This window comes from Lactuca saligna, chromosome 8 (genome assembly GCF_052625555.1).
Source record: "Lactuca saligna cultivar CGN05327 chromosome 8, ASM5262555v1, whole genome shotgun sequence".
Classification (NCBI taxonomy): domain Eukaryota; kingdom Viridiplantae; phylum Streptophyta; class Magnoliopsida; order Asterales; family Asteraceae; genus Lactuca; species Lactuca saligna.
Window position 1 is genome coordinate 193995879 of NC_136424.1, and position 13128 is coordinate 194009006.

Below are 13128 nucleotides of genomic sequence, written 5' to 3' on the forward strand. Positions count from 1 at the left end.
GAACATGACTTTTTCTGTATTGTAAGTTGAAAATGATGTAAGAAGTAAAAAAAAACTGAAGTGACAAATGGACTAAATGAGTTTGGAGGAGTGTATAGTATCTAATCTTGTTGTCCTCTCCGGCTTTTTAGGGGGTGTTTGAGATTACTTTTTAACATCAAAAGTTTTTTTTTAGGACTTTTAATAAAATGATTTTTTATAAAAGGATTTTTTGTAAAACAAGTTCTTTAAAAAGTATTTCGATTGGTAAAATGATTTTTGTGTTAACTTTTACATATAAAGTCGCAAAAAGCCATTGTTGTGACTTTTTAAAAGTCCTTATTTAACCAATAAAAATACCTTAAGAATTATATAGTATGTCTAAATGGTAAAATGGGGTGTGCATTTAGCCAACCATTTCTTAAAAGTTATAAATTCAAAACTTTATAAAAATCTAAAACTTTTAAAAACGCAAATATTAAAAGTTTAGATTTTATCAAACATCCATTTAAAATATAAGGTGCGAGTGCGCCATAAAAAAGTTTAAAGGGTATAATTATAAATCCTCCTTAATAAATGAAAGTTTCTTTGCCACATATCAATCTTTCATGAGTTTTAACACTTATCATTTTATGGTATTTTTGAAATAAATATCATCAATTTGTCAATTTTTGATTTGTTTCAATATTTAAAATTAAATTCATATACTTATATATGTAAAGTATTAAATATCATATTAAATTGCAATAAATACGTTTTTTCTTTTTTATTTTAAAGTTGTACATTAAAAAATATTTTATGTTTACACTTTAATGTTTATTTTTTTTTTAAATCAACATGTATAATATATGGGTATCACACCTAGTGTTGTATAATAATTACTCCAACAAAAATTTATAAAATTACAAAGTGTTGTATAATAATTACTAGAGTGAATATATATCTTTACTATATTATTAAGGATATTGCCCACTTCTTGAAAATTAAGAGGTACAACATATATTACCTCATATACAATGATTTTAAGCATAAACATATAACCAATCTAATACCTATTACACTTCACGGATCTATTACATCGTGTACATACGTATTACATACATCGCATACACTACACTAGACCTTACCCTAATTTCCTAAACACAGCCGCCATCAAAACTATTCTCATCGTCTCCACCAAAGATGCTGTGATCTCCAGTCTCCTACCGAAGGTCCATGGCTGCCGTCATTTCTCTCAATCTCTTCCGTCACTTCTCCATCACCTATCTCTCTCTCTCTCTCTCTCTCTCTCTCACACACACACACACACATAAAAAAACCCTAAACGGTGTTGAGGAGTCTTTTTGTTTCTTGACTACATGCTGAGCCGATCTGTAAATCCATCAGATTTGGCAGTTTAAGGGTTTGATTTGAAGCTCAACCTGAAATCGAACGTCCTTTGTTGGAGACATCTCTGCCATCCCGACGAAGAACACAGCAAAAGAGACCCACACATCACAAATGTTCAGGTTTCTTTACTCATTCTCCGCACCTCATCTGGATGTTTCAGGTTTCTTTTTCATTCTAATTTTGACTCCGCCATCTATATTTGTCTCTTTTGCAGGTAATTGAAATATGAATGATTCTTCTTGACGTCCTTACCCCTTGTGCCCTAATACCATTCGACACCCTCACATCACAAATGTTCTCTGGTTCAAAACTCCAGCGACTTCAGCGATTTCCTCAACCAGTCCTTGGAATTCCTATGTTAGATCCACCAATTCATCTCCTTCCTCATCAGGTAAGCTTCTCTTCTCCATCGCTGAACTCATTTTCTTTCTTCTCTAAATTGATTTGTTATTTTAAATTGATTTGTTAAGTTATTTCTTCTATAAAATCGATTTTGAATCTAATTTTTAACACAATCACCTCATCTGGATGTTTCAGGTTTCTTTTTTCATTCTAATTTTGACTTCTCCATCTATATTTATCTCTTTTGCAGTAACTGAAATATGAATGATTCTTTTTGATGTCCTCACCCCTTGTGCCCTAATACCATTCAGGTACAAACAAAAAAACGTGGTGATGGCTAGATCAAAAAAACAAAGATGATTGGACAAATGATGCTCCAGCTTTACATGAATCAGATATCGGATTCGCCATGGGTATAGCAGGAACATAGGTTGGTTTGTGCCTCATATTCATGACAATTTAGCATAAAAAACTTAAGGTAATGAAAAAACTTTAGTTATTTGTGAGGAGTTCATCATGGTTTTCTGGGTGTTTAGCTATGGTTCATTGGTATGGAACCCCGGGTTTGATTATGATGATAAATTGATAGGGTACATCAAGAATTACAGGCGTGTGTTATCCTGGTATGCACACTTTACCTATTTTCATATTTTTACATTTCTATCTTAAGATCTTTGTATTCTGTCATAAGTTAAAGGCTATTCAAGGTATTTAGTTAAAAGTCTTTACTCTATCTTCATATGACCTTTAAACAGGAAGCAGACAGCAGTAATCAAGAAAAAATACGGTGGATTACTACCAAGAAAAACCCCTTTGATCTCAAAGGTAATTCAATTTCCATTTTTTTCTTTTCTCTAATTATGGAAGAAGAATTACTAACAAATAATTTATCCCACTCTTTTGTTATTGGCAGCTTTTTCTGTAAATACGTGCAAAATGTCTGAAACAAAAACAAATGAGGGTATTTCTTCTCCATGAGGCGCTCGATTTGGCTGGATTCAACACTACCTATGCTAGGGTATTTCATTTCTATCAATTCAATTTTTTATTCCCATTGTTTTCTTATACTATATAATACTCCTTCACATCATTTGGCTTGATTTTCTTTTCCTGTTGTTATTATACGTTAGAAAAATCTGTTCGTATGGGCTCTGTTAATCGTTAACTGCTGTTATCGTACAGTTGGATTTTGCTTTTTATAACATCGATTAGTGCAAAAGGACATGTCATTTTTGGGTTAATATTAAATTATTTTGAAGATTGACGGGTAGTTGCACATGCAAAATGGATCTAAAACGGATAATCTTACAATCTTATGGATTTTGTGGCTGTTTGCTTTTTGTTAAGTTATTCATGCCAACATGATTATCACCAGAGTCTTGAAGTTGCTTTATGTTTTTGAGAAAAAAAATAATCTAAACCTTTAATTCCTATGAGCTATGGTAAACAACCTTAAAACGAATGCATTTTTTTTAGGGGTTTTCGACTTTGTATTTACTCAGGGTCAGGATACTGTTAGCAATTTTGTATGCCTCGTTTAATTCCGTTTTATGCCTTTTTTTCTTAATTTTTGATCTTGTCCGATTGCAGTGAAACATGGGAATCACATTTGCCCTGTTTGCACAGCAAAATGGAAAGCAGATCTATTACTGTCCCACTGGCATTTCTGATGTCCCTGGTTCGGGCTTTGGCCAAAAAGAAGGGTAGATTACTTTTCACATTTTCCATTTATACCCTTCTTACCATTATTCATTAATTTTTATATATTTTCACCGAATCGTGTGGTAAATTGTTATGCTCTTCCAGTAAATTGTTGAGTGGTTGAAGCCTTACACAGATGAAGTGCTTGTTGAACTTGGACAAGTAAAGAACACGTACCGAGTTCTAATAAGTGCTCCTAAAGCAATAGCTCCAAGTGTAATTATGAGTGCCCCTGAAAGAAAAAAGGTTAACATTTGTTTATTTGAAGCATTCCATTCGTTTTATGATTCAGTTACACAAAAAACTACTTTAACTAATTTTTGATAGAAAAAAGGTTAATGTTTGTTTCTATTTAAAATATTTTAAAAATAAATAAATAAATAACTGTATTGGTTGCAGAATACTGTCAAATTTTCTTATTTACTTTGTTTTCAACTTACATTACATTTACTTTGACTAACATTTACAGTATTTTTAGCTTCTAATGTATATTTTATTTTTAGTATGATACTATTTTAATTAAAATATGATGATAATATGATTAATTTTGATATGATTCTTGACAGTTAGTATTTATGGTATAATTTAAAATATTTTCGGTATGATTCTTGACAGTTAGTATTTATGGTATAATTTAAAATATTTTCGGTATGATTTTTGACATTTAGTATTTATGGTATGATTTAAACTATTTCTTTTAATTTTTAAAATTTTGAGTATATTTGTTAAGTTTTGTATGATTTTAAATATTTTTGGTATGGATTTTGACAGTTATTATATTCATTTTTAAATTTTTAATTATATTTGTCAACGATACTATTCATGGTAAGAATTTAATTTGATTATTTTGGAATGATTATTAATATCCAAAAATATATCATTTTCTATTCTATAATACCTTATTCCAACTATAAATATAATATATGTTCTTCATTTCTAACTCTCAGAGCACAATTCGACAGTTAGGGTTTGAGACGATTGAATCATTCATTTGGAATCGGGAAGACTGCAGCATTGCATTGCATTCCGTGACACACGAATTCAGGTAAACTTTACTTCTTTCTATCTGTTATAACTTCAAGTATGTCTATAATATTTTATTTCTTCTATTTGAAGTGATAAACTTCATCTGTGTCATGTAATACACTTATATAATATGTAGATTTGGTGTGTATGTACGTGTTTGTTACATTGTATATATGTATGGTTGTATATGTATATGTTTTGACCTTGTGTGTATGTCTATTTGAGTGACTGTGTTTGCGGTCTTAAATGGCAGGGACTTTAACAAAGTTTTCTGTTTTTTCTTCTTGAAAGAGAACATGGTTTTCTTTACATGAGAAAAACTAAGAAATTAATGTTTAGCAAAATGTTGTGACCATCAAACCAATATCTTAACATACACAAAAAAACAGTTTTTTTGAGTTTGAGTGAATGTGTCTTCGTGTTTTTATGATTGTAATAGTAGAGACTTCATCATTTTTTTTTGTATGTGCATTTTTATTTTTGCCAATTAATTTTAGTATATACTTAAAGAGAATATACCCTTTTTTGTTTACTCATATAACTATGGTCTATATACTTATAAATATCACATATATCACAAATATTACATATATGATATGATATATCCACAGTTTATGAATTTACTGATTTGCCCTTGGTTCAACAAAAATATAGGATGTGAAAAAAAAATCCGGTTCCAAATGCTGCAAAGTGTAACTAAAAAAACATAGATTGGAAATATGAAAAAAACCATAATAATCCAGAAATGATGTCTGTTTAGTAATTTTTGAGGCATTGGGGATATAGGCAACTTAGGGTTTTCTACTTTTGAATATTCGTTTCCCTAAACTTTGTCATGAAAATGGTCAAATAAGTGCTGTTTTGATAAACTTTTTCATGAAAATGGTCAAATAAGATATAAATTGATAAAGTTTGTCATCAACTTGACTTCTGATAACTAATGTAATAAAAAGTCTTATTGCTTGGATATTTCAAATTTACAATACCTATATTATTATACATTTGGCACTTAAATCGATATAATTTTTTATATAAATAATGATGTAAATCATTTCTACATCAACATAATTTTTTTTATGTAGAAATGGTGTTATGAATAATGTCACATTAAATTTGGTGACGAAAGACTTTATTAAACACCAAATTTAGTATTGATGTTTCATCGTTTAAAATCGTTGGTTCAAAGTTTAAGTATAAAACCCAAAGTTTCATTACCTTAGATTAGATTAGGTTCAATATTTTCAGCTAAAGGGTTAGATGGTAATTTTAGATGGAATAAATTATTTTAAGAATTAATACTTATCCATTTGTAACAAATTGTCAAATCCTATCCACGACCGTCAGCTAAAATGGAATCTCAATTGTCAATTGTAATCGTTTAGTTAGTTTGTAGAAGAGTCATTGTATTGTTAAACAATTTTAACCATTTCAACAAAAAGTAAGATTTAAATTCAATTTTGACAATTTTAATCAATCATATCTGACTTTTGTTTTGTAGAATCATGAACGGTCACATTTATGTTGATGCATTTTCATTGCTACTGAACTTCCATTTGTGGTATATTTTGACACCCGTTCGTGTGAATTTCATTTGGAGAGACGTAAAAGCAAACAAACTCTTCATTATCCTCATTGATCAAAATGCATGTTTAAAAAACTATTTATATCTTATATTCATTTTCATAATTTATCATAAGTATTTTGTTTATAAAAATATTACATTTTCTATTAGAGAGAAAAATTGGTAGCAGTTGTTCCACAACAAATGATGCGTTTTGTTTATGGAGGGAATCTATTGGGTGGTGTGTTCTCTTTAAACCATTTCCAAATCGAACCAACCTATGCTGAGTATCCGAGGTATCAAAAATACAGCTTATTACGTGGTGATCTGATGATTAGGATCAGCAATAACACGCGGTTTAATCGTTTGGCCGATTCTATCATATCATGGTTTCCGGTTTTTCCATTGGTTCCCTCGATTAAAAGTTTAATAGAGGATCGGACAGAGAGAAAAATGATGATTGGTAAATTTAATAACTTTTATATATATTTTTAACATCCTAAATTTTTTAAAATAATAACTTATCATTTTAATAATCGTTGTTTTTTAGATATTGTTGGAAAAATCATCAAAGGCAAGCGAAAATATTCCCGTTACTTTGGTTTAATGCCGTTAACTTCGTTCACTTTATATCTCCAAGATGGCCCGTAAGTGATTATTATTATTATTATTATTATTATTATTATTATTATTATTATTATACTAAAACAAATTTAGATGACTTTGGAAATATTTGATTATAAATAGGGAGAGTATAATAAAGTTGAAGCTATATGTAACCGCACGAACACGCCATCAGATTGTGAGGACTTGCTATGCAATAAAGAGAAACTATATAATATTTGTTTCTCGGGTAAAATTGGTTCATTTGGATACAAGTAAGTTTTTTTTTAGAAAATTATATACTTGTAGTGATATTAAAATAACTAAATCAATATATTTTAATAGTTTTTATATTATTTTCAGTGAACATTTTGATATCAACCGAATTAACCGACGTAGAGTTCCAGCCGAGGATGCCGGAAGCATTTAACATCATGAATATGCCTAGAAGAATTTTTGATTCCGTGTGACACATTTAGTGGTGTTTTTTTTTTTTGAAGTTTTGAGAATTTTTACGAGTTCGTTTTCTTTTAGAGTTGATCTACATTAATGTTAGACATATTGTGGTGAATTTTTTCATGTACGGTTTATTTTTCTTATGTTGCTTTATGACTTGATAAATAATAATTTTTGGATATTAATGGATAATTGTTTTAACTATATATTAGTTTCTCCTATTGTGTTTTTGAATTACAAGTTTTTAGTATATTTGGTTATTTATTAAGGGTTGTGTTGGTATTTAAAAAACAAAAAATAAATTAATGTTTAAATCAAATTTGATTAGTTTTTCAACAAAAAATTAGTGTAACGTGAGAATCTCTTGTTGAATTAATGAGCATGTGTACAGTTGTTAATGTTTAGATCTGATATATGATAAGTTTGTACTAATATAAATTGTTATTGATATCAACCAAACTAAGCAACGTAGAGTTCCAACCGCGGATGCCGGAAGCATTTAACATCATAAATATGCCTAGAAGAATTTTTAATTCCGTGTGAGACATTTGGTGGTGTTTTTTTTTTGAAGTTTTGACAACTTTTACGAGTGCGTTGCTTTTATTGTTGATCTACATTAATGTTAGACATATTATGGTGAATTTTTTAATGTATGGTTTATTTTTCTTGTGTTGACTTATGAATTCATAAATAATAATTTTTGGATATCTATGGAAATTTTCTTTTAATTATGTATAACTTTCTTCTATTGTGTTTTTGGATTACAAGTTTTTAGTATATTTGTTTATTTATTAAGGGTTGTGTTGCTTTTTGAAATACACACATACATGACTACTAAATCACATGGTCTACATTACAAAATGTTACATTCTTGATGATATAATATGTGCTTATTCTTAACATTTCTATTATAGTGTTCAATGGGGACTGTAGATAAGGGAAACGAAAACTGTGATGATTCCCAAAACCCGATAGATATAGAAAAAGGTATGTCGTTTATATGAGTATATATTTGCATTTATAATATATAACTATTTATCCAAATAATATGTTTGTAGAAAATCGAAAAAGATACAATAGAAACTATTATGCACGAAAAAAGGAGAAAAACAAAAAGAGAAGAATAGCTAACAGTGAAGGATGTAGTCAACCTACAACACTCACAAGTTGCACTATAATGGAGACAAACGAAAGAAATATCAACGAAGATTCCTCTGTGAGTGTTATAAGTGCTGCTCAGAGGACGAGTACTTATAATAAAGAATATTATCAACGAAGAAAGGAACGAACTATGATGACAAAAAGAAGAGTATACGCCTTTCAGGACGATCCGTATGATTTTGTTTATGAAAATATCCGTATGGAACATCGTATATTAAAGGCTCAAAACCCTTGTGTTTATTGTGGAGCAAAGCGACTACAATATGAATTCCCTACCTTTTGTTGCATGAGTGGGAAGACAAAACTGGCACACTCCCCTATTCCCACAGAGTTGCACCAACTCTTCACAAGGCAAGAGCAGCTAGAAGAAAGCTTCAGGTACAATATAAGGGCGTATAACTCAAACTTTTCTTTCGCATCACTAGGTGTAAATGTGGATAAAGAATTGGCCAATATGAATTCTGGAGTTTACACTTTTTGTGCGCACGGAACACTCTATCATAATATCGATCAGCTAATTTCAAGGGATGGTAAATCGAGGTATTTACAGTTGTATTTTTATGACGGTGAAGCTGAAATATCACAAAGATCCTCCTGGAAGAATGTTGATAGAAGAATCATCCAAAAACTAACACGTATTCTAGCTTCGAATCCGTACGTTAGAACATTTAAACAACTTTCTGATCTAGGACCGCTTGATAATTATAGAGTGACTTTGAATGCATCGGTGGAGCTTGACCAAAGGGTGTACAATAAGCCTACCACATCTGAGGTGTGAATAGTAACAATTTACTTTATTCATTTTAAAATTAAATGTCTCATATTTATTGTTATACATATCATATTAATCACCATATTGAACTACACCTTTGCATAGGTTGCTGGTATTTGGGTTGAAGGAAATGACAACATCACTGCATATAAAAGAAGTATTATTGTCTACGGGAGGTCTAACTATAGTACTGAAATTCAACCTCACTTTGGTTGTTATGATCCTTTGTCGTATCCTTTATTCTTTCCTAATGGTGAGTCTGGATGGCATCCTAAAATACCAAGATATGGGGTGGCCATGGATGAAATTATTAGTGACAATGAAGACAATGATGAAGGTTCAGAAGGTACGCCTTTAACATTCTTTTACATATTTAAAACATGTAACACGTATTACCTTAAATATTTGGATATTAAATTTATATTTTTCACATAAATTATGATATCACAGGATCTACTTCAAAAAAAGGCAGAAACACTGTAAGTATGCGGGAGTACTATTGTTACAAGTTCCAGATACGGTCGAATGATAATGTGATTTTGATGGGAGGGAGATTGTTCCAGCAGTTTGCAGTAGATACCTATATAAAGATTGAGACTACACGTTTGGTTTTTGTTGAAAAGAACCAAACCAAAATTAGAGCTGATTTATACCAGGGCATTGTTGATTGTTTTAATGCCGGTGAGGCTCAACCAAGTAGGGTTGGACAGAGAGTTGTGTTACCTGCAAGTTTCATTGGAGGTCCACGTGACATGCGCCGAAGATTTCTGGATGCCATGGCTTTAGTTCAAGATGATGGGAGGCCTGATATATTTCTTACAATGACTTGCAACCCAAAATGGAAAGAAATCGATGATGAGTTATTGCCTGGACAGTCAGCTCAAGATCGACCGGACCTTGTTGCAAGAGTTTTTCATGCTAAGTTAGAGGATCTCAAGGTACAATTATTGTAGAGACATATAATCGGTGTGGTGGGGTCATATGTGTATGTGATAGAGTTTCAAAAGCGTGGATTGCCACATGCACATTTCCTCTTAATAATGACCCCTGGATATAAGATGAATAATCCAGACGATTATGACAAACTTGTGTGTGCCGAAATTCCCGACCCAATAAGGTTTCCTGAAATGCATGATCTTGTCAAAAGTCACATGATGCACGGTCCCTGTGGTAGCTTACGAGAAAAAAGTCCATGTATCCAGGGTGTGCCAAAAATATGTCGTTTCAGATATCCTAGGCAATTCAATGAAAAGACATCACAAGGAGAGGACTCATATCCATTATATAGAAGGAGAAATAATGGAATTGAGGTTACTGTAAGAAATACATCATTGGATAACAGATGGGTGGCTCCATACAACCCAAAGTTGTTAATGATGTTTAATTGTCATATCAACGTTGAGGTTTGTTCGAGTATAAAGTCTGTGAAGTACCTCTTCAAATATGTTTATAAGGGCCATGACAAACAAGTTATCCATATTGATAAAGACCAAGAAAATGTTGTTATTAATGAGATAAAAAAGTTTCAAGACGCACGTTATGTGTCCCCTCCCGAGGCATTATGGCGAGTTTTTAGCTTTCCTCTATCAAAAATCCACCCTTGTGTGATGGCGTTGCAAATACATCTCCCGAATCAACAGTTGGTTAGGTTCAAAGACGTTGATAGAATGGAAGACATTGTTGATAGAGAGAAAGAAAAAGATTCAATGTTGACGGCATTTTTCAAGAAGAATAAAGAAGATTCCAAAGCGAGAGAATATTTGTATAAGGATTTTCCCAAACATTTTACATGGAATCGAAGCAACCATTGTTGGAGGATCCGGGAACATAAATCAATGGTTGGTCGACTTGTTTATGCTAATCCAGCTGAAGGAGAGAGATACTACCTACGCCTGCTTTTATGTCATATCATGGGGCCTACCTGCTTTGAAGATTTATACACAGCAAATGGTGTATTACACCCTACATTTCGAAAAGCAGCTCTTGAAAGAGGTTTAATAGAGACAGATGATAATTTATCACAGTGTCTTGAAGAGGCTTCCTTATTTCAATTTCCCAGTGCACTTAGAAGGTTATTTGCGACGATGCTGATTTTTTGTGAACCAGGAAATGTTCGCAAGTTATGGGACGACCACTATGAATCTCTTTCTGAAGATTACAGGAAACAATATGGATGCGCCGAGCGAGTGCAAAATATGGTCCTCATCGACATTAGAGTCTTCCTAGAATCTATGAGTAAAAAGCTTAGTGATTACGATCTTCCAAAGGTCAGTGCACACATCGATTTACAATCAAGAGGCTATCGTGAGGTGCAAGAAGAATACTCTATAAATGTGGAATATGAAGACTTACATGCGCGAGACTCTCTCAATCCAGACCAGAAGTTTGCATATGATGAGATAATGAGGCATGTGGATCAAAATATTCCGGGTGTCTTCTTCATAGATGGTCCCGGTGGAACTGGAAAGACATTTTTGTACAAAGCTTTGTTGGCTAATATTCGTGCTCGTGGTCTTATTGCACTTGCAACTGCCACGTCAGGTGTTGCGGCTAACAACATGCCAGGAAGGAGAACAGCTCATTCACGATTTGGAATTCCGCTCAATCTTGATAATAACTCGATGTGCAAGATCACTAAACAAAGTGGGAAGGCTCAGATACTTCGCGAGGCAAAGGTAATCATATGGGATGAAGCAGCAATGGCTAAGAGGCAGGCAGTAGAAGCAGTTGATCGCACAATGCAAGACATCACAGATGAGAAGCTCCCTTTCGGTGGAAAGATAATGGTTATGGGAGGTGACTTTAGACAAGTGTTACCGGTCGTGAGACGTGGCACTCGAGCACAAATTGTCGACTCTAGCTTACGAATGTCACCTCTATGGGCTTCGGTTAAAAGGCTTCGATTAAGTATCAACATGAGAGCGGTAAATGACCCATGGTTTTCTGATTTTTTATTACGCGTCGGTGATGGAAAGGAGGAAACATTGGACGAGTCCTATATTCGTATACCTAATAACATGTCCATTCGGTACACTGATAAAACTAAATCAGTGGACGCTCTGATTGATGCAATATTTCCTTCTTTGGAATCCAACGGCGCCGACTCAAAATTTATCATTTCGAGGGCGATACTGTCAACTAAAAATGAAAGTGTTGATGAGATTAATAATAAGTTGATCGAACGATTTTCTGGCGAGCAAAAAGTTTACTATAGTTTTGATGAAGCGGAAGATGACAAAAATAACTTATATCCAATGGAGTATTTGAACTCGCTAAATGTTAGTGGTGTACCCCCTCATTATCTTCGGTTAAAAACTGGGTGCCCTGTAATACTTTTGCGAAATATCGATCCTTCAAATGGGTTGTGTAATGGCACCAGATTGATATGTCGAGCTTTCCAACAAAATGTCATTGATGCAGAGATAGCGGTTGGCCAACATGCTGGAAAAAGAGTGTTTTTACCAAGAATTCCTCTATGTCCGTCTGACGATGAGATGTTCCCATTCAAACTTAAAAGAAAGCAGTTTCCAATTCAGCTTAGTTTCTCTATGACAATCAATAAAGCTCAAGGACAAACAATTCCAAATGTAGGTGTTTATCTACCAGAATCGGTATTCTCACATGGCCAGCTTTATGTGGCGTTGTCCAGAGGAATATCACATGTCAATACCAAGGTATTAGTAAAGCCGGAAAAAACGTTTCATAATGATGGAATCTACACATCAAACGTTGTGTACAAAGAAGTGTTATGTGATTAACAAGGTACAATCAACAACTTATTATTATACAATTTCTTCAAATATGTATCTTAGATGCTTATTTGATGTTCAATGCAGGGCTAGCAGATGAAGCAACATGATTGCAGATTGGTGTAGGTTATATATTGGACATGTTATAAATGTACAAAACTATATGGTTGCAGATTGTTGTTATTTATATATTGTTAAAATCAAGTATGAACTATCAGATGAATTATTTGAGATGTAGACTCAACTTTTATCGTATTGTATGACTATACACCTAGCAAGAAACTATATGTTGAAATGAACTATTCGACACATAATAGTCTACTAAATGGCCACAATGAATAACTCACGTCTAAAGGAAACTATTAAGACTATCTTCCGAAAGAAACTAT

General features: G+C 32.5%; 1 protein-coding gene and 1 long non-coding RNA gene across 2 annotated transcripts; both read left to right on the forward strand.

The window, feature by feature from the left end:
- The first annotated feature begins 4358 nt into the window (after positions 1 to 4358).
- Positions 4359 to 4703, forward strand: LOC145008226 (uncharacterized). Its single transcript, XR_013663308.1, has 2 exons — positions 4359 to 4456; positions 4663 to 4703. It is a non-coding gene; the product is annotated as an uncharacterized LOC145008226 (long non-coding RNA).
- A 5327-nt stretch (positions 4704 to 10030) lies between these two features.
- LOC145010402 (uncharacterized) lies at positions 10031 to 12748 on the forward strand. Its single transcript, XM_078968948.1, has one exon. It carries the CDS (start codon positions 10031 to 10033, stop codon positions 12746 to 12748), a length of 2718 nt encoding a protein of 905 aa, XP_078825074.1.
- The last annotated feature ends 380 nt before the right edge of the window (positions 12749 to 13128 follow it).

Bases quoted from the DNA above. Each gene is read 5' to 3' on its own strand.
- LOC145010402 (XM_078968948.1), top strand. From the start codon at position 10,031: ATGACCCCTGGATATAAGATGAATAATCCAGACGATTATGACAAACTT.